Source organism: Tachysurus fulvidraco, chromosome 14, assembly GCF_022655615.1.
Source record: "Tachysurus fulvidraco isolate hzauxx_2018 chromosome 14, HZAU_PFXX_2.0, whole genome shotgun sequence".
Taxonomy (NCBI): domain Eukaryota; kingdom Metazoa; phylum Chordata; class Actinopteri; order Siluriformes; family Bagridae; genus Tachysurus; species Tachysurus fulvidraco.
This window is the reverse complement of record NC_062531.1, coordinates 11,992,613-12,019,964: the sequence shown is the minus strand read 5'-3', so window position 1 is coordinate 12,019,964 and position 27,352 is coordinate 11,992,613. Positions and strand designations below refer to the sequence as shown.

The following is a 27,352-nucleotide window of genomic DNA, read 5'->3' as shown; positions in this document are numbered from 1 at the left end:
AAGTAGTCCATCTGACTATAAATACAGATGGACACAGAGATCGTGCTGCATAATTTTCTGAGAAGGAGACAGCTTCAGGTGAGTCACAGAAAGCGATCTTTCCACTGCTGAGTAAAGCAAATTTGTTTACAGATTTAAAATTACACATTTAGATCTTTAATGAGAAAAGAAAGTGGAATAGAATGTCTTAATTGCCTAATTTTTAAAGTATTTATTGCAATTCCCTTTACGACGGACCAATCTCTTCAGTGAAAGTGGCAATAGAAATAATCTAACCGATGCATGTGATAGAATTTGATGATATATATATATTTAAATCACTAAATTCTATCACATGCACTGGTTAGATTATTTCTATTGCTACTTTCACTGAAGAGATTGGTCCGTTGTATAGAGAATTGCTTTACAACGATAATAATGATTGCAGCATTTAGTGAATTGTAGAAACGATTCTTAAAAATGAAAATATGAGAGAATTAATAAATGCTGCAACGTTATTTTTGTTATTTATATTGATTATCTTGTTTGAGTCTAACTAGGCAGAAAGGATCTATTTTTCGAATATGAATATTGAGTTTAGATAACTGAGGTTGGGGTGTATTTTTCCATTTACGTGTTTCTTAACCACACAAAGAGCGCACATATCTTCTGAACACCTAGGTTTGCAAACAGGTACACAAGAGTTTGACATGGAGCACTGTAGTCCTTTGAAGTGCATTTATTTGTTGTTTAACTTTGACAAAAAAGAATCACATTCAAAGTGTGTCATTGCCTCTGGGCCTTCATTGTGGAGCTTTAACAGTTTGGATGTATAAAAATAAGATTTTATCTCATTTTAATTTGTTCTGTTCAACAAGCAAACGACAGGAAGAGAACGGGCGGTGAAAAAAAGGTATAAAGACATCTGTACTTCAGCAGGTATTTGCCTTCCATTTAGAAACATTTAGAAAATACGTGTACCAAATGTACTACATAATTTGAATACACATCCTCAGCTATGAAATATGGTTTTTACATGTGACGGTTAAAGTGATTGTATTTTTTTAAATGTTTTTAGTTGTTTATTTCAATCGTAATAACATATACCATTTGTGTGTTTATACATTAATCAACCATTATAACGTAAGAACCGTGACCCCTTTAAGTAAGGAATAAAGAATAAGCTTATTTAATAAACTATATCTATATAATATATTTATTCCCAAGCAAAGGAATTATAATATATAAGGGTATATTTATTTCTTTATCATTGAAGATGATTTAATATACTGAATTAACAGTTGCAAATCGACAAAGTCAGATTTAAACTTTCTGTACAAAGTTCACAGTTTGTGTGAATATTGAAAGTTGTATGACTGCATGTGTAGGACTTTGTGTGTGTTGGTGGTTAAAGTCAGATTACGGATTTGTATTATATTACAGTTTACATTTTTCCATATCGTATGAAAATGTAAGAAAATGAAGAACACCCAAAAAGACTTTTGCTCAGATACTAGTTCTGTTGTTCCTATATACAATATGTGGTAGAATGAGTGGTTAGTAGAAACTAATTCCAGGATAGATTTTTTACTAGTTTAATGGACTAGTGAACAGCTTTGTGGGAAAGTGGTTTGTAATAACGAAACGTTCCACAGTGTAAATTAAAAAGAAGCATTGAGTTTGGCAGTGAGTAATTTTCCATGTCTGTGAAGTAATGTCAAATAAGGTGTGTAGCAATTTTTGCAATCACAGGACAATTCTAATTCGCTATTATAGTAATATAGACTAATAGAATAGCTATAGACTGAAGTATTACTGTACATTGTAGATGTATAAAGGTAAAGGTTTTGGCATTACGCCTAGTTTGATTGTGCTTGCTAACTGTAGTTCCATTATATTATTTCATATGTAGTTATTGTTTTAAAGACATAAGACATATTCATTGCCACACTGTGCAACTGCATTTACTTTATATTTAGACCTGTGATTGCAGCTCAAATGTTTTTTCGTACACAAGAATAACATCAGAAACCGCAAAGATTGCAAACTTTCTCTTTCTATTTACCCATATCCTATTTCCTCTTCCTGGCCTGCTTATCTCATGCATGTTTTTGCAGCATGCAAAGTTAGCGTACATGTATTTATATGTAAATGGTTATTTATCTTAGCTTGTTTGTGTGCCGTTCATGGTTTTCAAGAAAAATTAATATACTGATGTGCTTTTGAAATAGAATCATGTCTGCTTTTTTTTGTTTGTTTGTTTTAACCTCTGAATTAAAAAACATAAATCCACCTAAACCCTATCACTTTGTAGTATCAAGTTTTTGTGTGATAGTTCTATTATAGCAACTTCCCACTCAAATGAAGCTGTGCTTTTTCTCTACGTTTATTATTCTACTTTCATGTTTTTTTCTTCTCACCCTCATGATGTTAATGAAGGGAAAAAACCCTGTGCTGTTGTGGCTGGGCCAAGAGAAGTGTATTTAAATTTCGACCTCTTTTCTATTCTTTTGAGGATTTCTGAGTGTTTAATAGGTAGCTAACTGAATTATAATGGTTTTGTTTTTCTTCCTGGTAAAACAAAGAAATAATCACAAGTACCTAGATGTCTTCAAAATGATTTAGTTCTTTAAGACGAAATGAGCAATTATTTTTTTCTGTTTCAGAGTTTTACAGTATAAATGGCACAGCTTAACGATCAGAGTGACAGGAGTAGAGGTGTAAGGGACGTAGATGTGACTCTAACTCAGAACGAAGAGCAGAAGTATAAGATTTACGTGCCAAATAAATGTGATGCCTCACATCATTCGGAAGAAATCCCATTCAATCAGGTAACCATTTACAGAATGAAAGTCAGTTCATGCAAAAGAATAGATGAGTTTAAATATATTTGCATTTGGACTATCATTGACAGATATCTATCCATTAATGAAAAATTAACAACATGATGTGTGTGTGTGTATGTGTGTGTGTGTGTGCAGAATGCTGATAAAACAGCACAAACTCACTTTCTTCGGCTAGATCACCAGAGTCCTCAACCAACTCAGAACAGACCCTCTGTGCTCTGCTCCACCTCTCTGCTACCTCTGGGTCTGTACAGCAGCATCTAGTAATTTACCTAAACAAGCCATCTGAGCATGCTCTGTACATCAACAAATTATTATTATTTATTTTTCATGTCATGTCCAAATTCTTGTCATGACCAACAATATATAGTTTCTTATAACATTAATCTTTACCTTTATTATGTAAACATGGGTTTGGAAAAACATAAATTACTCATCATCGATTTCCCGATCATATTCCTTCACCAGAATGCAACAGTATTTCTCAGATCTCACCTAAAAAGTGTGAGTCAGCAGATAAAAGAAGCAGAAAGGGGTATGAGTCCATGTCTATTCAATCACAGACTGATCAATACAAAAACCCCAGCACACATATGAACAGGTAAGACAGAACTTGTTTCATTTGAAATCCCAAACTTGCATGAACTGAGCTTTAAACAAATTTTGACACCTCTGGAGCTGACTTCCCTCCCATTTAATACAAATACTTCACTATCTGTAATCATTCATCAAACATTCTGTTACATCTTTCCTACTAATTATAATTGTATATACAGTAACTGTGAATTCATAGCTTACCCTAGTTTACATCAGTTTATGTATATTTAATGTACATACACTGTACATTTCTTGGTTACTCTTCTAAATACAATGCACATAATGCACACATTTGATCAGACATATATAATTATATTTTTTAAAGACATATTGGACAACTGGAAGATATTCCTCTTTTGCACATACCATACTTATGCACATAACACCTGTGGTAACTTCATTTGTTGTTGTACATATTACATATAACATATTTATCTGCACTTGTTCCTTTGCACATTTTTCTACTATTTTCACTTCTGGTAGCTGTACTATGCAATGACTACAGTTTATCAATAGATAGATAGATAGATAGATAGATAGATAGATAGATAGATAGATAGATAGATAGATAGATAGATAGATAGACAGACAGACAGACAGACAGACAGACAGACAGACAGACAGACAGATAGTCTACTGCAATACAACAGAAATATTTCAGCTGCACAGGGGGCATTGCATTAATTTTGACTTCCTCATCATAGTATTATCCAGGCAAACGTGATAAACTCTCTGTTTGTCAATGGCCGTTGTCGCTGGCCTGATTGTGATGAAGCCTTCAGAGAGTATCCTGTTTTCATGAAGTGAGTCTTCAACAGTTTTTGAACCATTCAAACCAAATATGTCAATTGCATGTCAGCAAATCCTCTTTTGACTGTTTTAATTTTTGTAAATGTAATCATATTGCTCAAATTGTTTAGACACCTGAACAACAGACACAGCTGGGGAGAAAAAACAATCGCACAGTGGAGGGTGCAAGAAGAAAGGGTGCGCCAGATGGAGAGTCAGGTAGATGAATATATAGTAGCATGCAAACCAATAAGATGTTCAGGTTATTTTTTAGGCAATGTGTATTTCGCTGGAAAGCTTATTAACACTTCACTTAAGAACAGCAGGGCTATCACATACATGACCACTAACAAACTTGTACAAGCATTTATAAAGTCTTATTCTAACAGACAACCTGTCTACATTTTGAGCTCAAGCTGATATCTTATTTACTGTGAAAATTGACAACAGCTCTTTACTTTTTACTGATCCATTCTGTTAGAGACTGTTGTGTCATGTTGACTTAGAAAGTGAAATTGGCTCAACTAATCATGCCTTCTTCAGCCAAAACTGCTTTCAGTCTATTTGACTGGAAAAGAAAAGAGATATATATTGAACGGATGTACTTAAAATTGAGGCAACTTTAAACTGCTTATTTAGTTAATGGATATAATTAGATTGTGTTTAAGAGGCCCATGTAATCAGATACTAAATAACTTTTAAGAAATGCATCTTCTACAATTTCATCATAAAATCAAAAAAAAAATTGTTTTGCTTTATTGTTAACCTTCAAAAAATATAACTGTGAAAATAACATATGTTGTAAAAAATCCACAAAACAATGACACAGTTAAATGACAAAGATGCTGCATTGCATGAAAAACCTAAAATGGATGACAGAAATAATAACAGAACATTAATGTCATAAACACTGGGCTGTGGTAGCCTAGTGGTTAAGGTGTTGGACTACTGATTGGATGGTTGTGAGTTTGAATCCCAGGTCCCAAAAGCTACTGCTGGGCCCCTGAGCAAGGTCCTTAGCCTTTAATTGCTCAGCTGTATAAAATAGTTGCTCCAGATTAGGGCATCTTCCAAATAATGTAAACAATCAACTCCAAATGCTACTAGTCTATACTTATCTAAATGCCTTTAGAAAATATTTGTTCATTTGTTGAAAATGTCTGTTACCTTTCAAGAATACATATTAAATTAATTTTAGATAGTTATAGATATAGATAGATAATTAAACATTTAACTGACAGTTCAGCCTGATTCACTAGATGGCCAGGACTAGCAGAAAAACACATGTACACAATGCAGCATCTCACATAACAGACAAATCATTATAAACAGAATTCAGGATGTCATTTGCACCAGTTCCACTTAATAAATGAAAAAAATGTCAGACCAAATTTCAGGCAAAAACGTAATGTAACAAACTAATATTTTTACATTTTGTCATATTTTATAGTTGTATTTTATATGGTGATGGAATAAACATTTGCATCTTTTATGCAGCTCTGAATGCTGCTTTTAGTGATATACACTGCCCTTACCTGTCGTTCTGATATTCTGAAATTCTCACTCACTGGTCATGAGGAAGATTATGTAGAGAACATTTTGTCAAGCTATCCTAAGCTTATTTAATAAATAATTTCTTTAATAAAATTATAATGTATTTTCTGTTTTTTGCAAACTGTACATGATATTGATTCTGATGCAGTGCAATATTAAAACAGATTTACTGAAACTGTTGTGTTTAAGCTTGTTAAGGAACGACAGACGCTCCAGGCCATGCAGCTCCATCTAAGACGGTCTGAACACCCAGTAAGTAAATCACTTTATCACCCAATCGTTGAAAACTATTTACAAATTTTCTAAGTATCCTAAAATATGAAAATTAATCATGTATCCCGAATAATTTACCATAACGGTTCACTAGGAATAATGAATCTATTTCCTTTGTTTTCATTAATTGTATCATTCAAATAGTTGTTGTTGCACAGTTGCACTCTTGCTTTATGAAGTGCGCGGGTGTGTGTTGTGTGCCGCTCTGTCAGAGAGCAGCTCTAGGCTGGTGGAGGCCGCTGGCACAGCCTGCACCCCCGTCTGAGGAGCCAGATGGAAGTGTAGAGTGGGCCATCGATGCCGCAGGGCGCCATGAATACTGGCCCACAGCCACCTCCCACCTACTGACAGGTAAAGCCTATTCACACACTGATTTTCCCAGGGCTGTCAGATTCAATAATACACATACATGTGATAACATGCTACACCATTTTTGCATTCTTTGTTTCAACAAAATGTTACTAGAATCCAAAACCAAACAATTTTACCTCTACATTCTAGATTTTGTCAACAGTATGGAATGCTACAAGTATATCAATATCAGACCTCCATATACTTATGCTTTTCTCATTAGATGTGTAAGTACCCACGTTATTACAATGAAATATTCAATTATACTATTTTATTATGTGTGTACATGCATACTTACAACATATAAACACATATACTTATTTTAGGCTAGGTTTTTTTTTTTTTTTTTTAACAATATTTCTATTAAGTTGTATTTCCTGTTTTTTCATAGTCAATACTGGAGGCATCAGATAAGCAAAGAGCACTGAATGAGATCTACAGCTGGTTCATTCAAAGATTCTTTTACTTCCGTCACAATACTCCCACATGGAAGGTATTGAATCATAATCGAAATCTCATCAGCTCAGCCAACACTCCTCGGCATAGGTTAATATTTGGCTTGACATTTACGTTATGTTACGGCATGTGGTCGATGCCCTTATCCAGTGTGATTTAGACTTACCTTGTTTATTCATCTGAGCGATTGTGGGATAAGGGCCTTGCTAAAGGTCCCAACAGTGGCAGATGTGGTCCTAGAATTCAAAAATCCTCATTGAAACCCCATGTAAAATATAGTCAAATTATATATTTAATTTTAGAGAACGGTAGAAGATGGAAATGCCTGATGTCATGGTTTTGGGGTTTAACCTTTTAATACAACTGTGGGCATCTATAGGTGTGGTAGAGGTTAAAAAGCAGGAGTGATGCTTTTACCTCTGATGGTGTCAACTATATGAGGTTCATCATGGCGGTAAATTAAAGTACACCTTTATGATACATTCGTCAGGTACTTTATTAGGAAGACCACACAAATGAACAGGTAAAGAAGTTTTTTTATTTTTTTCTTCATTACATTGTGCCCCCTCACAACAGGGCCACCCCCCACCCTTGCACTGCCACGCACCATGTGTCTGGCACGCAGCTCCTCTACACCACTGTCACTAAGCTTGAATTCAAGATGAAATAGAAATTCACCAGGGCAGGTGACATTTTTAAAAACATTCCTGTTAGCTTGACCCAGCCTGGCCACTATCCTCTGACTTCAGATTTTTAAAAACTCAAAACCAGCCTGTCTGGCACCAACAACATACCCCAGTCAAAGGCACGGAGACGCCTTTCCTTGCATCTGCATGATTTTATGAATTTATTTATGGTCCCCACATGATTGGCTAGTTGGATAAACATATGAATGAGCAGGTGTTTCTAATAAAGGGAATATTAGCATTCATAGATCGATGTTCTTGTTGCCTGGAGGATATCCACTAGATGGCAGCACTTATATAGAGAAATCTTTTTCTAAAATACAGGCCAAAGTGGCTTAGAATTGATCACGTTTGCCTTGGTTTTCCTTGGCAGTTTGATTTCCACTGCCACTGTGTGTGTGTGTGTGTGTGTGTGTGTGTGTGTGTGTGTGTGTGTGTGTGTGTGTGTGTGTGTGTGTGTGTGTGTGTGTGTGTGTGTGATTGTAATGGGTTGGTACCCCAACCAGGGTTGTGATCCAAGCCACCTGAGATAGACTCTAGGCTCCTTGTGGACATTGTGTAGGGAAAGTGATGAAGAAAATGCAAGGAAGTATTTTCTGAATGCAGAAACTCTTTTTGTTATTTGTAAGCAGAACGCAGTCCGTCACAACCTCAGCCTTCATAAATGTTTTGTGCGGGTGGATGGAGGTAAAGGTGCTGTGTGGACTGTGGATGAGACAGAGTTTCAGAAGAGAAAGGGACAAAGGTTTAACAGGTGTGTTCATTACAATTCAAATATAACACTTGCTTAATGTGTTGATTTCATCAATGTGTTGATTTTATTAATGTGTTGATTTCTTTTTTCAGTTTGTCAATTTGTTATTCAATTGTTCAACTTAAAGCATAAATCTTATGTTTTATTTAGTAACCACAAGGAATAATAGTTTAGCATGCTACATTTTTAATAGCTCTGTTAAATTCTGTTAAAGTTTAACAGTGTACTTGAAAAGGAAAGTGACAAGATATCATACAAATTTAACCTCACTTCATATTCATTTGCTTGATTTCTGCTTCTTACTGGCTTAGCTCTTTATTCCTCTTTATTCTCACAATCCCTCTTTTTTAATAACACATGCATACATTGAATGTGTTACAATAATACAAGAGAATGCACAATTACAAGAAAAGCACAATATATCTTTTAATCAAATAAGTTTAATTACATTGATCTAAAAGCTCTTAAAAAGCATAAAAACATTTGGGAGTGTTGTGACACGAGAACAGTGGAGTGATTCATTTCTGTAGGACTGAAAATGAAAAAGCTTAAATCAGCTTTGAATTTTATGTTATATTCAAAAAATAAATGAGCGGCTGTTTCTTCTAAAAGATCACAAATTGATCATAAATAATCAATGTCTGAATATTTAGAGATGGAGGAGTTAAGAGTGTAGATTTAAAGAACTATGAAGTGGGCTTCCTTAACTTATTAGATGTAGCCTACAAATGCTTGGTAAAAGCAAGGCCCTTTTCCAACCTATATCCCACACAACGCATTCCCATCTCACAATCCCTCATCATCTTCTGTCCAGGACTCTATGTCACGCGAGCAAACATGCCGTCATTGAACGGATCACGATGGACAAATTAATGAGTCAATTTGTCTAGGTGACCTTTGGGAGCTGATTTACATTTCTTAAGATCCTTTTTCTAATGATAAAAACACAATGTGACACCATGACTGAGAAATAATCAGTATTCATGATTCTGTTTCGTACATAACATACAGTGTATACAGTATATCTGAGTTGTTTGTAGACTCAGATTCAGCATAACTATGTACAGAATCTCAAGAACAGCATTTGACTCACAGACTCCTTGGCGCTGTGGAAGTGCACTGATGTTGTATGTTTAAAAAAAAAAAGCTACTGGGGCAAGGTCTTGATTTAGAACTTCTGGTGCTGACACTGGCTAATATCAATGTGATTACATTTTTTAGGGATTCTTTGAAATGGATGACTCATTTCTCTCATCCTCCCAAAGTGTCCTAAGGTTTCCTGATGGCATACAGTGAAAAGCTGTTACCCACAATGGTGTTGGACGGTGATAGCTTATTTTTTTAATTCTTGTCAATTCTAATTTGTTTTAATATGACAAACTGACCATCTACAGTCGTCAAGTGAAATTTTTGACCATATCTAGCATTTCCTATTGTAAAATGACAGTAAATAAAATATATCTTTAAAACAGGTTCTGTGCATTTTGTTGCAAAATTTGTAATATTTTTCTACTGACACATTTTATGCATTTAAGCATTTATTTCTGCAAAGAAGCAAACTTCATCTGCCAAATGAATAACATTTAAAGGTTCAAACGCCTTATTCATTAATATTTAAATAATATGTCATTTCAAGTAACTTTTCTAATTTTGTTAGTTTTGTCAATATTTATTTGTCATTTTTGCATTATGTTTTAATACTGACATTAAAAAGCTTTTTCTAACAATGATCTGGAGTCTGTTGGTGTTATTGCAGAATCTGGCCAGAAGAGGGAGCTAATAATGAGCTCGGTGAGCTTGGGCGTGGTAACTGCTTCCCCTTGGAGCACTTCTTATACAGACACAGACATATTTCTGATGGATATAGAAATATGGGGCAGACAAAAAGCAGTCTTTATATTCATTAGTAGGGAAGTTTGCATTTAATGTAATGGCTTTAATTCTAATGAAAATTGTGTAAGGGGGGTTTGGTTAATTGTCATAGATAGATGAAGGATATTAATTACATTAATTATATGTTATTGCCTTTCTTAGCAGTTGAACAAGGCAGTGCATGAATCAGAAAAAATATACACATGAGAAACAAATGATTAAGTATAAGTGAAATTTCCTGTACCTGATTTCTTTGTAAACACTCACAGAGTCATCACTCCCACTCACGATGAGCTTAAGACATCTATTTGCACTTTGATGTGTTCCTTTAAATGATCTTTGTGCTGTATTTTTTCCTGGTACTCAGTCTTCTGTCAAAGGCATTCTTAAAGGCTATGAGAAAAAAAATGTAATATAAACTAAGAATATTTTGGAAGAAAAGTTATAATTTCCCCTATGTGTGGAGACTTTTGGGACACCCTATAAATACAAGTCCACACTCACACACACACACACACACACACACACACACACACACACACACACACACACACACACACACACACACACACACACACACACACACACACACACACACACACACACACACACACACACACACACACACAAGTGCAGCTTGTGTTGGCCAGTAAAAATACCAGACGAGCCAACCTGCACCAAAGTGTAAATAAACTCAATACATCAATACTGTCGACACGCACAAACATGTACATAGGTACAGAAATGCATAAAAAAAAAATTCTGATGAGCTACAGTAAAATTGCAATTATTATAGCAATGTTTAATAAATATCGATTTTTCTTGCATTTCCAGTGAACAGAACTAAAGCTAAAATTTAAAAATGATTCCAAACTATATTACAACATGCACACACACACACACACACACACACACACACATGCACACACTTTTGTGCTATAGTTAATCGGTGGGGTGTAAATAAATCCCTTTATCCCCACCCCTGTTTTGTCTTCCAGCGTAGATGAAACGAACAGATCCCTCATGATTCCTCTGCGTGTGCCTCTCTGCATATCCTCCCCAGCCTCCTCAGTCCCCTAAGCTTTTTGTTCTTGTCAGTTCTCACAATCACTCCTGTGCACAGGCTGAAAAATCATTTTTTTTTTTCTTTCTTTCACTGTACGGTTTTGATTTGCAAGACAGGTCTCAAAGAATTTACTCAAGGACATAAGAGGACCTCAAACCTACTTGATAAAATTTTCATCTACTACTAAACTTAATCAAGGCCAAGAATACTTCTCATATATGTATTTTATAGCTGGAATTCTCCATGTCAACAGATCGTTTTATCCTTGGCAAGTGTAATATATGTTGTTTGCACAGATCTGGCAATGTATCTTTCAAATTCACAAGGACAATTTTTTTTTCCCTGATGGCCTTGAGATGAGCCTACAGATGTACTGTGTCATAAAAGACAGCCGCAGGCACTGAATTTTCCTGCACCTCAATTATTCTCAGGGGCATTTCCTTTAGAAAAATCAGCCTATTATATTGGCTTCTGGACAGCCTCACAAATTGTGACAGTCTTCTCACCTTGTCAGGTGCTTATTACATGCTCTTCCTGTAGCATCAACACCGGCTTCCTAACAGGTGTCTCAGCCCCCGGATCCTCTGTGTTATACGGCTCTGGCATTTTCATTATACAACTTGGGATAGAAAAACGGTGGAAATGCAGGAGGGTATGTACTTTCTAAACTTGTTTGTAGGCAGTGAAATAATTCTGATTTACTAAATAGACAGATCTTTTGTTTTGTATTAGTACTAATTGTACCTAATGCCACTGCTTTTACATATGGGCATGTAAGTGCTAGAATCTTAGCAGTTATTTGGAGAATTGGGCAGAATGTGCAGTTGGTGTTTTTTTTTGTGTACTGTATATTTTGTGGGGATTTTCTCAAAGAATAAAACATGACAGGGCATGTTCTTACAAGTTGTTGGCTGTTATTTGCCAAAATTACAATTATTATTTATTAAATAGCAACATAGCCTGCTTTATAGTTATGGAACATCTGGAAGACAAGCTACTGTAGTCTCTGTTATCATTTATGTTACTGACAAACTATAAAGATCAAATTCCTCTGTCCTGAAAACTTTCCTGTTTCACAAAACTTAAAGGAACGGCTTCACTTTTAACTCTTTTAAAAGCTGATACTTTATGAAACTGACTTTATGATATTAAATATAATCTCATTAGAAAAAGTTTCACCATTTCAACAAATATAAGTTTTTCTTTGTTAAATAGCAACACATTTTAATCTGTCTTGTATCTGGAACATCCAGCGTTCAAGTCCATGTGATACAGTATGGCTGTTGCTTTAGAAAAGCATAAGTCACCCATAACATTAGAGAACGAGTGCATCAGTAGAAACTGTTGAAATTTCCAGTGTGAATTCAAGCGTTTAATAATTTTATAGAGCAAAATTACACTGACAATAGTGCCATCTGTCACATGTTTATATTAACATGCCCGTTCTCATACATTATCATTCATGTTATTTCATGTTATTTAAGGTAAAGCTTTATGTAAGCAATGTGTTTATTTAGCATTTATGGAAGTAGAACGTTATATAAAGTTTTCTGCCACAGGAAAAGTCATCATAGCAGAGGTCCCTTATTTCTCTTGGATAAAATAAAAATAATAAGCCTTGGGCAAAATGACTGTGGTATAAGAATAACAAGACACTTCAGGATGTGTTGTTGTATGAAATCTTCTCTTCAAACCACCACTTTGTTGATTATAACGACTTATAATGTTAATGACATTATAACGAATTATAATGTTTTATTCCTTAATTCATGCACTGATAACATTTTTGTGTGTGGTATACTGTACATCCTTAATTAGCAGTGTATGTATGAGTTTTTAAATGAAGAGCAGAGGTAAAGCTATTTTCTCAGATCTCAATTACAAAGCTATCTTTTTTGTTATCTGGTTCTCCCCTTTTGGAGCTATAAGTGTGAATGCGCAGAAAACCAGTTATGGTTTCTAGTCTTGAAAAAGACAGCTTATCATCTCTATTGGCCATCATCGAGACAGGCGAGCTCTCTGGCTGAGCTGAGAGCCTGGTATTTCTGACAGGTCTAAACAGAGATAAAGAATAGATGAAAAGGCAATCCTGAAACCTCAATTCCACACCACAGCAAAGTGCTAAATCTTACCTGAGCAAGACTTATAGATTACACATCAAACAAAAATATCTGATGCAACCAGTCTATAAAACCACACTCACTCCATTAACAAAGCCTGAGACAGACTCTCTTATTACGTATGCTAACATACTCCTAGAGAGGATATGCCACAGTGATGAGTTGTGCACTTTGAAAACCACAACAATTCACATTCTCAAGGTGTTTTCCACAGTGAAATGATGCCTGCTGAATTTGCATGTTTTTCATCCTTCACATGTAGGTGTGTTTGAGTATTCAGTCTTTGAGGTCACTTTTGTTTGAAATCAGACATAAATTGTTAAACTTTCCGGGTACTATTTATTCACACCTAACCTTCCAGGAGCTTCGTTTTCCACACTTGTCTTTGTGTGTGATGCTGGAGGCATTTAGCTAGTCAACCAGCAAGTATTTATATGTACCTCAGTGAGAACCGGACTGACGTGGTTTCATTGCTGACACAATATGATTATTCATCCCTCTCTCACTGTTTTTACTGAGATTAGGGGGCTAAAGGCCAAGCTTAACTCACAGTCTGTCTGACAAATGCTAAACTGCCCATCCGTTAGGAACCACCTGTATACACAAGCCCAGACAAGATAACTCAGCAAAGAACATCAGTCGCCCATGAGATTACATGCTTCTGCTGCCACTGCACTTTTTTTAATGTAGATTTAGACTTTTTATAGACGTAATTACACCCTCAGTATGAACATATATTATAATTGCAATGAAACTTGAAAAAGAAATTCCACCTCTAAATTATGTTTCTTTTCCTGTTAGTCGTTCATTACAATTAAAAATAAAGGTTCATATGTGGTTCTTTGTCAGAGTGTATAGTTCTACAAAGAACCTTTAACATCCATAGAACCTTTCCATTGCACGTAAAGTTCATTGTAGTGCAAAACGATTTATTCGATGATGAACATGGACTTTATAGCACTAAGAAAAAAAGGATTCTTTTAAGAACACACCAAATTGTTAACCTCTAAACACATACACAAGCTTTCAAGCTGGGGCGGTTAAGGCTCTGGGATGTTGATTTGGGTTCAAGCCCCGGCACTGCCAAGTTGCCACTAATAAGCCCTTGAGCAAAGCCCTTATTCCTCACTGCTCTACGGGCAAGGTATCATGGCTGACCCTGTGCTCTGACCCCAACTACCAAAGTTGGGATATGCAAAAAAAAATTCTCTGATCTGTAATGTATCTGTGACAGGTCAAGGCCTCTGTTCTATTTCAAGGCAGCATAAGAACAACAATATAAAGTAATAAGAGTAAAAGAGTATAAGCAAAAGAGCTGAGGTAACAATGATTTTTTTTTAAATTTTAAATTACTACATGTGTTTAAATTTGCAACTTTCATTTAGTTCTGCTTTATCATGTAAATAACAAATTTATCACTCAGACAAAACACCCAGCCACAACCAGCATTTAACAAATTATATAATTTTATCATGCTCATTTTTTCAGCTATTGTCATATTTTTTGTAATGTGATCTGCTATTATATCCTAATTAGAATCATTTGGATACAATTAACTGGATCTTGCCTGAAGCAGGCATCTTCAGAACTCCAGCACAACATAGCACATTGGTATGTCGTAATCTCTATCAGGAGAGAAGAAGCGCTCTTGTTCTCTCCTAATAGATGTGGATGATGATTAATATAATGCCAGCAGGGCTTAGAGCTGGTGCAAACACAAGGATTTTTCTCCTTGATTCTTAAGAGGCTTAATAAAATGATCACATAGTTCTATAAATCCATCTTCATCTGATGACCTTGTCGGGACAACCTTACAGAAGAGAGAGACAAATTTCTCCAGGCACAGCCAGACCTCATTAAATTCATTTTAGAAGTGGCCTTGTTCATACATCCATTCATTCCGTCAAGGAGAGAAGTTACACCCAAATTCAGACATCAAAATAGAGTGCTGGAATTAATTTCAGCACAACCTACAGGCTTATTTGCTCACAGGAATAGCTATAACACATCCTCTATAGATTCACGGTCATAATAAAGCCAGGGCAATGAAGCATCACAGTTGCAAAGCAGTGCCTTCCCTGGCTGCACCCATCACTCCTCTCCACCTTGATGTTTTCAGATATGTTAGCTTTGAGAGAATGAAAGTGTATCTTCCAAGGAGAGGAGATAAAAGGACTCTGGTTTCCATTTCAGCGTGGGGAGACTCGCACCGCGGGGCATGACAGCTCTCTGATGCCTCCTGACAGCCCAGGACTTTCCACAACTTTCATGTCACATTGCAGGAGTTAAATAGCTTTAGGGGAGCGATGGGTGATAATGGAAAAGAGAGAGAGAAAGAGGCCCTCTAGGCTTTATCTTAACGAGTGTTGAGATTTAATTACCACGGGCTGCGGTGTAGACATCTGGCAAGGTGAGATGCGTAACTCTGCAATCAAAAAAGTCATTACATTATAAAACATTATTATGTCTTTGATACTTCTCTGTGTGATGCTAGACTGCCCAGATGAATCACAACTAGAATCCCTGTTAGTTGAATTATAAGTGCAAACACACACACACACACACACACACACACACACACACACACACACACACACACACACACACACACACACACACACACACACACACACACACACACACACACACACACACACACACACACACACACACACACACAGAGGCCCTGAGCATGGATCTGAATTTGCATGGCCATTAGTTTGACATCACCATTACAGACCCAAACATGTTATGCTTAATTCTGGTCCACAGGTTTCCAATGGACTCAGATGTGTCAGAATGCTGTTTCTGTCTATGGAACTTTAAATGAGACAGTCAAGTAAAAATGAGATCATGATACCGGCAGGCTGCGAATGACCAATTTTACATGCATGAAAACACACATTCATGCACAAGCACGTACTGTGAAATCCCATACACACACATAGTGAATGCACTCCAAAAAAAAACATGTATGCATACACAGCGAGGTGGAGCAAGGGATGGGGAGATTAGGATAAAGAGGCAGAAGATGAATAGCTGGATAATTAGCCTCATCTCCCAGGACCTGACAGAAATATGCAGCCTAGATGGATGAGACTCATAGAAAAGAACAGGCTTGTCCGACCTCCTCCACATACCCCCACCCCACTACTTCTCATATTCACCCATCCCCCTCATCCTCCCTTCCCATCCCACCATTCAGACAGGAGGAGCAGAGTGAAAGAGCATCTCCTTTGGGTTCAGAACCAAAACCCCTTCTCTCATTTTCTCATAGTCTTTTTCCCAAAAAATCCCCTTTGCCAACTTGTGAATGATTCTAAGAAACTGCTTAAAACTGTATGTTAAAGGAATTTGAATGTTAAACTAAGAAGATCTAAGCAGTTCAGGTCTGCTGCCTTGACACATTTGGTAATTATGAAGTATGGGATTTTGACTTACTTTTTAAAGGACATAAGGATGTCATTAATCTGTGGCGCTCTTGTTAAATCGACTTAAATTGCTCATATGTTTCTTAAAAAGGTAATAAAGCCAACAAAACAGATTTTTATTTTAAAATATGAATCAAATGTTAACCTGCTACAAGCAGAAATGATGAAAATTATTTTTGACACTTGAAGCTTCAGTCATACTTTTGGCCAAGTGGTGTTTATGTAGAAGCAATTACATTTTATTTCTATTGTAATTTTAACAATAGGCATTGAATCTGGATATAGATTTAGATCCATAATGAGGAAACCAGAGGAGACTGATGAGGAACAACTCCCTGAGACAACATGAGAAAGAAACTTTGAAAGGAACCAGACTCAAAGGGACTATCACATGCTGGGTCAGACTGGATGGTGTACTTACACACACTGGATACAAAATTTCATTTTATCTAAGGTTCTGTAAGGGCATGTTTGAGTCCTGACTATCCCAACATTCTAGCGTATTTTCTAAGTCAGCAAAACCTGAAACAGACTTAATAGAAAACCAATAAGCCCTCCTCTGGAGAATTGTTCTGGGAAATGAGAAGTTACAGTTGGGTCTTGTTGACTCTGTGTTATTGCCTTTTCCTGTTTCTCATCTGATATGGGAAGTGGTTCTTTTCTGTAACAGGAAACTGATTCTGCAGTCATGAGCCAGAGGTGAAGGCTTCATGGCGTCCACCCAAATATTAAATAATTAAACATTGACTATTGTTTTGCTATACAAATTAAACCAACTGGTTTTATGTTGACTATTTTAAGGTCTCTCTCACTCCCTGTTTCCATCTGTTTCATTCACACATTGCAGGGTATCACAAAACGCCTTCCCTTTCAGTTCAGAGATAAAAACATGTCTGAATGATGCTTGTATTTTTAATGGTTAAGATGTTCAAATGGTTGAAATGCTTGACAATGCCTCAGTGATAGAGAAGGAATTTTAACTACGTGGTCTTTTACAATAAGCTATCAATTTAATCATATATTTTTTTAGCATCTAATGTAATAGAATTAGATAGCAGTACAGTCCCCACTTACTTCAAGACTTGGTATTATCTTATTTATTATTTGTTTGCATTTGCTGAAGTTGTTTTCTTGACAAATTTCAGAAAGACCACTTCTCATAGTGGTTGTATGCTTCTTGTCAAGCAAAACAATAATGGAAAGCATCACTGGAAGACATGTCAAGTGTCAAATGTCAAATGATAAGTGTGATTATTACATGTATATGTCATGCACCCACATTAAATTTGGCAAAAAATCGTATCAACTCTCAATGCAGATCAGCAGAATCAAACCCTCAATTATATATACATGCTGCATCATATCCTGTTGGGGCATCTGGTGTGTTTCCACCCACAGATATGTACCGGTGTGTCATATCACAATGTGCGTTACAAGGATATCCGATAACCACTGTGCCCAGGGTGGGTAACCACGCTGCATCCTGATACACACACACTGACTGAAACAAACACATACACCAGTTTTCCTGCTCTTTAACAGCAAGTAAAAAAAAAACCCTGACAATGGGGAAAATTTATGTATGAATTGTTGCCGTGAGACTTTATTTCTCAGTGACGTTCACACTTTATTTGGTAATGGAGCAGACAAAAGACTCATACTGTAAAACATCTAGTTTGGGGACAGATGTATAATCTTACAAGGACATCAAGAACCCAACATATGATGTGCCTTCATGTGCCAGTTTATTATTGTATATGAAATGACTGAATAAAGAACCAGATTTAAAGAAGAATCAAGAAAGAATTAAAGCATTACACTTTTTTATGATGCCTCATCTGAGGTGTCATTTGTGTCCCACTGCTATTACATTTATATAACGTACCTCCTTATTAAAGATAAATACATTTTTACATTTAAAAACATTCAGTATATACAATCACTATAAAACTGCATTAAAGTGTGAATCCAATTTAGATCTCATGCTTGAAATGTCCACTATAATAGCTTATGGACAATGTACATTTTTGTGGTGTCCTATAACATTCACTCTACTCCATGAACTGAACACTTTCACCCATATAAGATCCTTGCAATATTCTGTCACATGTTAAACAAGTTCCATAATCCAGATTTCCTGAAAAAGCAAAATGTTCTCTCATTCATTTTTCTTTATTTTCAGTGATAGATATGAACAGACAGTCCTGACCAAATTGGATTGAATAATTTACAGTAAATTATTAACTAATAACAAATTATATTGCTGCATTAGATTTTCTGAATGGCTTTATGCACATATATATATTAATTTCTGAAAAAGGACAAGCTAAATTGCATCCCAATGATGAACTCTTTAAAAAAAATTTAAAGCTTAGGTCAGTGAAATGAACAAACAAAAAGTGGAAAACAAAAAGTGTCAATGGAAAGATGGAAATATTTAAAGAAGAAAATAAACATTAGTTAAGGGGATAAATCAGCATCTATGCAGTGTATAAAAATCCAACGATGGACGATGGCCAAATAGGTGACCACTTTATGGTTTATGGTCTGAGATGCCACAAAATTCATCCTCACTGAGATTGGCTGATGTCCAGAACCTGACTATAATATCATACACTGCTAAGTAGTGTCATGTCTAGTGTCATGTCTAGGCCTCGCAATAGCCAACCTTAGACACATCACCATCACCCTAACCGACAGAAGTTTCTTTCAGCAAGCAACAAATAAACCACAAAACACTGTCTCCTTTGTGGGTACACTAGGTCAGCTACATGACTGTCATAGCAGGTAGAGGACCCCCACAGCGTGTGTCAATGAAATGCAGAGTATCTATAGTTATGCTAAAACAGAATGAAGAGTCTAAAGTGAACGGCTTGTGATTGATTGAAGGGTGACGCCTCTCAGGCGGAGCTGGGGAACACAGTGACCTCCAAACAAAGAGCTGTGTAGAGACACCCGGTTTGTTTTGGGAACAGACAGGCCCAGTACACACACACACTCACACAGGAGGGGAATGTGAGTGTGCCCTGATGTGAATGCTGTTTTTAATCCCTCTCCTGGTCACCCCGCTTCACTTGCTGTGCGCCACCAGGATGGACTTCACGGAATCCCAGGAATTCTCGTGACGCTTTTTCTCACTGATGCATAGAACACAATAATGGCTCATTCACTGCTGTTGAGTAGTTTTAGGTCCTTGTCACTCTCTTAGCATCACTCTCATTCACACACAGGAGTGTTTGACCAATAGCCTACTCTTTGGGTATGTGATAAAGACAAGACTGATTGATGCATGTATTCTAAACGATGCTTGAGAATGTCTAAATGATACAATATTATCTTTAACTCCTTTCACCTTTACAATAATTTGGTAATAAAAGAAAAAACATGCTTGAAATTAATATTTGAAGTTTGTATTTTAATAAAAAAAGAATAACATAATGTCCTTAAATGTGTAATGAGCTAATATACTGTTAAACCTTATATGAGTTTATACACAAGCTGTTTTAAGTAGTTTTAAAGAAACAAGAGATTGTTGTACTTTGACTCTAAAATTTGAAGTCTTTTGCATTTCAAGTGAAAAGTTTCTTGGAGTGAAGAAAAAATTCTGCTCTTTAAAGTGTTTCAACACGCACTTTAGAAGTACTCAGAGCTGCATAACTCTCTAATGGCACCAAGGTGAAAAACAATTCAAAGAGGTTTTTTTTGTTGTTGTTGAAACCAGTGACACCAAAACCTTCTCTGAAAATCTGAACAAAATAAAACTATGATCTACACATACATTTACAGTAAGAATGTAACTGAATACAAATGCATTATTATGAATAAACAGATAATGGTTTCTTTGCAGACAAATATGTAATATATGGATAAATGAAATATGAAACAAACTGATACAGATAGGATCATTGTGTTCTAATACAGTACTCTTATATTCATTGTAAAACATATGTAATTGGACTGTTTGTAGTACAGCAAGTATTGCATGTTTGTTATTAACCAATGAACATTAAAAAAAATAAAAATAAATAAATGTTAATTCAGTAAACCATCATGAGCCTAAAAGCCACAACATTAAACAGTCAAAAATGAACTGCAGACTACAGTATTATAAAATAACTCCACCAGTAAGAGCAGCAACACAACACACCCCAAAATGCCACAAAATTTAATTAAAGACAAACCATATATGAGTAAATGCACTAGAATGTACTGTTATAAAACACTGGGATGCATCAAGGACTTAAAACGCAAGTTGCAGTTTGCTTAAAGGGACACACACAGAAAAGCCTTCAGGGACAAAGTGTTTTGGATAGGTGAGATGAAGATTCATCTGTAAGTTAGAATATTAATGATCTGGTGTACAACACTTCACTTTATTGATTAAAAGTAACATCTCACTGTACAATGGACAAACACATCCAAACTTCATACATCTTGTAAATGTTGTTAATTCATTCTTTCCGTGTCTGATTTTTAATTCTCAAGTGCCTGAGATGAAGGCTGAATTGAGTCTCAAATCATATACTTTAGTCATGTACTTTTGATAATTCTCATACAGTTAGCATTAGGCCCTTTATTGTATATAAAATAACACTTACAGTATTTGTATGCATAGAAGGCATTAAAACAAATGCATAGACATAACTAATACTAGATTTCTATAGAATGAGACTAGATGAAGAACAAACCATTCAAACTAACAGAGCCGAGTGTGTATTAATATTTCTTATAGAAAGCCCTGAAGGTACTTTGCTGAAAGTCCTGAAGTTTGATGTTGTACTTATTACACATATCACTTGATGCTTTCGAAAATCTTGACATGGTTACATATTATGCCCTAATGGCACAATTTAACACATGACCAGTTGTTTTGACAGTCCTAACTTATTCAGATCTCATTCACGTGTTCAGTGTCAAATCTGATGTTTTGAGTCAATACACATTTTTTGCAAATGAAAATTCTCAAGGGCAGCAAGTACAGAAGGCAAAAGAAGTTAAAAAGAAGAAGAAAAAGCTGCAATGGCAGAGCATCATGGAAAATATAATGATGTTTATGAGTCACATGTTTCATGGAGCTATGGCAAGGAATAACAGCTTAATACCAAAGTACTGACAATTTTATTTCATATTGTGTTTCCCCTTATCGATTCATTTATCTGCAGTAACCCAGTCTGCCTCAAGGCACTAGTCACACACTCAGTGTCAGCCAAGAGGATTTTAGTAGCAGTCCACATACTGCCATTTTTTGGAAGGTGGGATAAAACCATAGAGCTCAGAAAACATGTAAATGTCCACAGAGAAACGAGGCTCTAACACAATCTCATTATCAAGACAGGGACCTTGCTGGCATCACTACCCGCTGAGGCACTGTGCCACCCCAATCACTTATGCCCCCAACCCCCAAAATGAGGGGTTATGTTTAATAAGTGTTTCTATTCTCACATTACTCCCCACTGTGATGTCCTAAACCAGTGGGGCCCAAGTCTGGCCCTGGAGGCTAGCCCTGGAGAACTGCTCTTTCAAACTTTATAATGCAGTCAGCAGACTGGCAGGATGAAATTGCATTAAAGCAATGCTGCTTCTCTGCTCTTTGAATGAGGGGAAACAAGATTCATGGGGCAAACTAGACCTCAGTCTCACAATAGTTCTGTGATGATTTATTCTGTCTAGTTCAATCTGTGTTAACTAATGCAGAACTTCAAGACTAGATTTGTGGTCTAGTTGTAAAAATATTTTACACACACACACACACACACACACACACACACACACACACACACACACACACACACACACACACACACACACACACACACACACACACACACACACACACACACACACACACACACACACACAAATGATAAACTAAAAGGGACTTGGGGGATCAAATCTCTTCTGCAAAGAATGTTAGACCTAATACCCAGGTGTATGTGAATATGGCTCAGATATAGTTCTTTGGTTTTCTTTCACTAACATTGTGCACCTGGCTGCTGAAAATTTCTCCTACATGTGTACTGTAGGTGTGTTCATGGTGCCCTGAAATGGACTGGCATCCTCTCTAGGGTGTATTCATGCCTCACTCCCAGTGTTCCTGGAAAAACTCAGGAGCCTCCATGACATTGACCAGGATGAAGTGCTTACAGATTATGACTGAATGAATGAATAATAATAATACCATAAATGGAGTGCTGGTGAATCCAAGGCTCCTGAGTAGAAAATCGAGGAAAACTGTTCAGGAGAATAAATCCTGTTCAGGTCTGTGACCTATTGTGCATATTAACCTTTCAGAGGCCCCTAAATTAGTATTGACTCTCTTGGATTTAATGAATGATTTTCCATTAAAGGCCAAAATGTGTGAGAGCACACATGACTACAGAGGGACTGCTCTCTCTCTCTCTCTCTCTCTCTCTCTCTCTCTCTCTCTCTCTCTCTCTCTCTCTCTCTCTCTCTCTCTCTCTCTCTCTCTGGCATGGATGTGGTTAACTGCTTAACACGGCTGGGTGGATTTTAACACTGAGGTAGCAGGACAACCCACACAACCCACACAACGAGCACCTGCCACCTCTTTTCCTCTTCATACACTTTTTCACTTCGGACTTTAAGGAAGGCTTTACTGTATGTGGATGGAGTGGTGACAAGAGTTTTGCGCCTGGTGTAGACTCATTCTCGGGGTGGGTTCTGGTCTGAGCAGACGTTTTTTGACGGCAGGAAAACTTTGGTAACTCGTACAAAAGAAACGCCGAGCAGCCTCCGTCAAATGGACAGAAACACGACGCGTTTGGTAGTTTTTGAGTGTTTTGTACGTGGTGGGATTTATGGATAGATGCGTCCGACGCCGCGGAATGTAACAGCTAACACAAGCGCCTCAGCCGCCGGAGTTACCTGTAGTGAAGTGAGTCTCTTCTTATTGATGTTCAATAGCAGTACACATTTCTAATAAACGAAATTATTCTGAACGTATGTAATCCCATTCTGCAGAAATGCCCCCCCCCCAGTTGTAGTTAAAGAGTGAATAAAGAGCTGAAAATATCGATTACGCATGTTCGAGTTGCATCTTAAACCCATTGAGATTCTGATTATCTTCACTGCTTTAGATTGTCACTAGATTCCAGACTACTTTTCTAGGCTTTGCCTTTATCGTCGCTGTATGACATGTTCTTAGTGAAAGCATTTATTTATTTATTTATTTATTTATTTATTTATTTATTTATTTATTTATTTATTTATTTAGGCATATCATTAAGTCTCCACATCAGCTTTTGTCTTTATCCTAAGGGTCTTTTTCCCTTTTAACAATTCATTCAAAATACTAAGAATGACTTCATATGCACTGTTTTAATACAGGTTTTGTTTTTTTTATCTTTGTTTTGTGATTATAATGATGATGTCCTGCAAATATAAAAACAAAACTATATACCATAATATGATATTATTGTTGCCGGTAAATATTGTCTTCAATTAGAGATAGAATTAAATAGAATAATTCAGATCAAAGATATGCTAGAATATTTATTTGGCTATTTCTATTTTTACTTCCCCTCCAAATACTGTTAATGTTAATATAACTCTTGAACTCAGTACTAAGGAGGTTTCAATCATGCACCTTTTATACCTTTGTAGCCTATCTAGGAAGGTGAATATAGTGTAAGTCTGAAGTTTTTTGTTGTTGTTTTTTAGAAAGAGAGAAAGAGAGAGACAGAGTGTGTACATTGTGTATGCTGTGTTGCATCACTTTCACTTTCAGCTACTGATACCCATCCTCATTTTTGGATGTGTGTGTGTGTTTTTTTATGTCTACCTGTCTATGGTATTAGATGTCTAACTTTATAAATAAACTGTTAAACTAGGGAGAAATCAAGTAATGTCCGGTTACTATACATATCAACGTGGATCCTTGTTTTTACTGTTTGCCGATCATAGTATCTTTTTTAGGTCATTGTAAAATTTGCACCAGCATATTGACTACAGTATATTGAAATTAATCATAAAACCAACTCACAAGTGCATAAATTTTGTGGAATCCAGAGAGCCAGGCAGAATGTTGCCTCATCAATTATTAATATAGCTAAACTCAAGGTTGAAGAAAAAGTGGGTAAAAAATCAATACAGAGGCATCTTGTTCTCAAGACTTTTGCTCTCTGGGCAAGCTCACCAGTGCATGTTGTGAGATCACTAACAAGCTTTGTGAAATATTTATTCTGTCAGTCATCGGCAGTCTAAGCTAGCTGTATTTCATTGATTTTGGGGTGATGTTACCTTGGTTTTAAAGCTAAAGCTAATTTCCCCATTTCTGTTGGAAGCCATTATGTACTGTGCATTTTTTAAACATTTTTTGTTTTGTTTTGTTTTTTTATCAGAAGCAAAATACACCGACCTGAGACTATTATACATTATGTGTGTAAAGTACAAATAATTAGAAATTAGGTGTAGTAGGTTACACTAAGCAACTACTTTGCAAGCTTTTATGAGGTTTATAGATATTCCTTGAGTTATCATACAATATATTTTTTAAAGACACAACCAGTAATATTTATAGCTGAATACCTGCACAACTGTTTAACCTCAAGCAATTTGCTCTATTCTGCCTTTGTTCTGCACGTTCACTCAGATTTTATGAGCCTTTCTGATATTAAATTTGTAGACTGTCATTATTCCGAGACGCATTCTCCTAACATGTTTAGACCAATTATATAAAACACCTGCTTTTTTTAACAGCATCTTTTCTGGTAATAGTTCCAGAAACTGAAAAAGTCAAATGAATATATCTACAACAAATATTCTAATCTGTTCTCGTTTAATAGGACTAACAGACCTTGAGCTGAGATATTACACTTTCAACCTCCTTCATCTGAAATCAGATGGATTTTCTTTTTCTGAAACTTATTTATCTACTCTCCAGGGTTTTATTCATTGCTTCAAACACACTCTCAGCCTCCCATTTGTCATTAATGGCTCTGCTTCCAGGCAGTTGCCAGGATTCTCCTTGTCTCAACACATATGCAAACACATGCACATGCATAAATATATACAGAGTTAGTCATACACAGCCTTGTTGCTCTCCACAAATACAACAATCCCCCAGACACGGTTGTCATGAGAGATTCTAGGGGTCAGTCATGGGCCAGACATGACTATTGGGGGGTGGGGGGTTCTATTGAGAGGAGGGGAAAGTGAGGGAACAAGTGATAATTTAGTGATACCTCAGCAGAGGTGGCAGGGTGCTACTTTACTAATAAGTACGGTATCATGTCAAATCCTGCCTCATCTATCACCTTTTAAGAAAATGAATTCTGCTCTGTTCATGCTATCACTTTGTCACTTTTTCACCTTGAACTGGGCTGATTATTCACTGACAGTCTTTGTGGTTGTGTAGCTCTTTATGCTGACTACTTCATATTAATTATTAATATCATACAGCTTTTTAAATATTCAACCTTTATGTATTTTTGTGTATCTTTGAAGCAGTGGATCAATGGAGTCCCTTTGAAGGAGTTGTTAAGAAAAGGAGGTCCAAGTAGTTAAGTAAGAAGTTAAACACAATGTCACATTCCTTCTAGGATTTTCTTAGTAAAAAAAATAGCGCATTTGCTACTTAAATCAATTTTCATGGAAATGGTACCACTTTCCATGTTTAATGATTAATTTTTACATTTTTTCTTAAATGCTGAAATCAGAAAGGTTTCAGCGTGCACTTGAAAAGCAGAAGCACCTGACAAGACTTTAGAATGTTCACCTCGATCTCTCGCTTACCCTCCCCTCCTAATACTGGTGCCACTTTTACGGGGAATGGCACAACACAGGGGCGTCAATGACAGTGAGCAAGGGTGGTTTATCCCTGCAGCTGTCAGCCCAGGGGGGGTATTAAGCCTCCATTCTGAGGATTCTTGAGCCTTTGCCAACCAAAGGCCTACTATAATCCATTTCAAAGCACATGGACAGCCAGTGAGTCTATTCTCTTTACTGAAATGGATGAAAAGGCAAAGAAAAGTAAAGCCATGTAGTCATATTAAAGAGACTAATACAAGCACTTTTAAGACTTGTTTATAGACCATTGTGAGTTCAGGGAAGTACTTCACTAGATAAGGTATCAATTCGATTATTCTGCATTTGCATGTGATAATTAGCCATGTGTCAAAAAGTTTTCTTCTACTTAAGCTGTGTAAAATTTTCAAGCAGCCAGTAGTGGGCTGCTTAGCAGCAAACAAATGTCTGGCTGTAGCTCACGTCATAACTCATAACTCACTGTGCTTAATCCTGGAAAATACCAAAGCAAACATGACAAAAATTGTGCTCACTCATAAAGCAACCTGATGTTGGAAAACAGCTGTGAGCTATGAATAGGTGAGCCTGTTACAAGTGCTGGATAATGGTTAAGGAATCCACTGTTTATCGTGTAAATGAAAAGAGTGAGGCCCATCAAAAGAGGTGTTGGAATGTGATGCGTAGAGATCCCTCCCCTGAGTAAAGTCCTACTAATGCTCTCTATCTTGATTTGGAGTATTACAACATAAGAGGTTTGAGAGATCAGGCTCTACTGAGAGAGGGATGGGGATTATATACAGGGAATGGCAGAGC

General features: G+C 36.4%; 2 protein-coding genes across 7 annotated transcripts in view; both read left to right on the top strand.

Annotated features, from left to right (window-relative positions):
* Nucleotides 1–9,925, top strand: foxp3b (forkhead box P3b). 5 transcript variants are annotated; one of them, XM_047822835.1, is made up of 13 exons: nt 1–78; nt 858–918; nt 2,646–2,810; nt 2,961–3,069; nt 3,294–3,426; nt 4,127–4,225; nt 4,343–4,430; nt 5,955–6,017; nt 6,251–6,389; nt 6,540–6,616; nt 6,781–6,882; nt 8,161–8,285; nt 9,507–9,925. In XM_047822835.1, the coding sequence occupies exons 3-13, from the start codon at nt 2,661–2,663 to the stop codon at nt 9,556–9,558; spliced, it is 1,137 nt and encodes a 378-aa protein (XP_047678791.1). In that variant the 5' UTR covers nt 1–78; nt 858–918; nt 2,646–2,660; the 3' UTR covers nt 9,559–9,925. The 5 variants fall into 5 exon arrangements, with proteins under 5 accessions (XP_047678791.1, XP_047678789.1, XP_047678788.1 ...); XM_047822834.1 differs by lacking the exon at nt 1–78 and adding an exon at nt 616–672; XM_047822833.1 differs by lacking the exon at nt 1–78 and having other exon boundaries at nt 551–892.
* A 13,318-nt stretch (nt 9,926–23,243) lies between these two features.
* sema3gb (sema domain, immunoglobulin domain (Ig), short basic domain, secreted, (semaphorin) 3Gb) overlaps nt 23,244–27,352 on the top strand; it is a 30,934-nt gene continuing 26,825 nt past the window's right edge. The window contains exon 1 of one of the 2 annotated variants that reach the window (XM_027167192.2): nt 23,244–23,669. The gene's annotated coding sequence lies outside the window, so the exon portion shown is untranslated. The remainder of the gene's footprint in view (nt 23,670–27,352) is intronic. The other variant, XM_027167191.2, reaches the window with a different exon arrangement.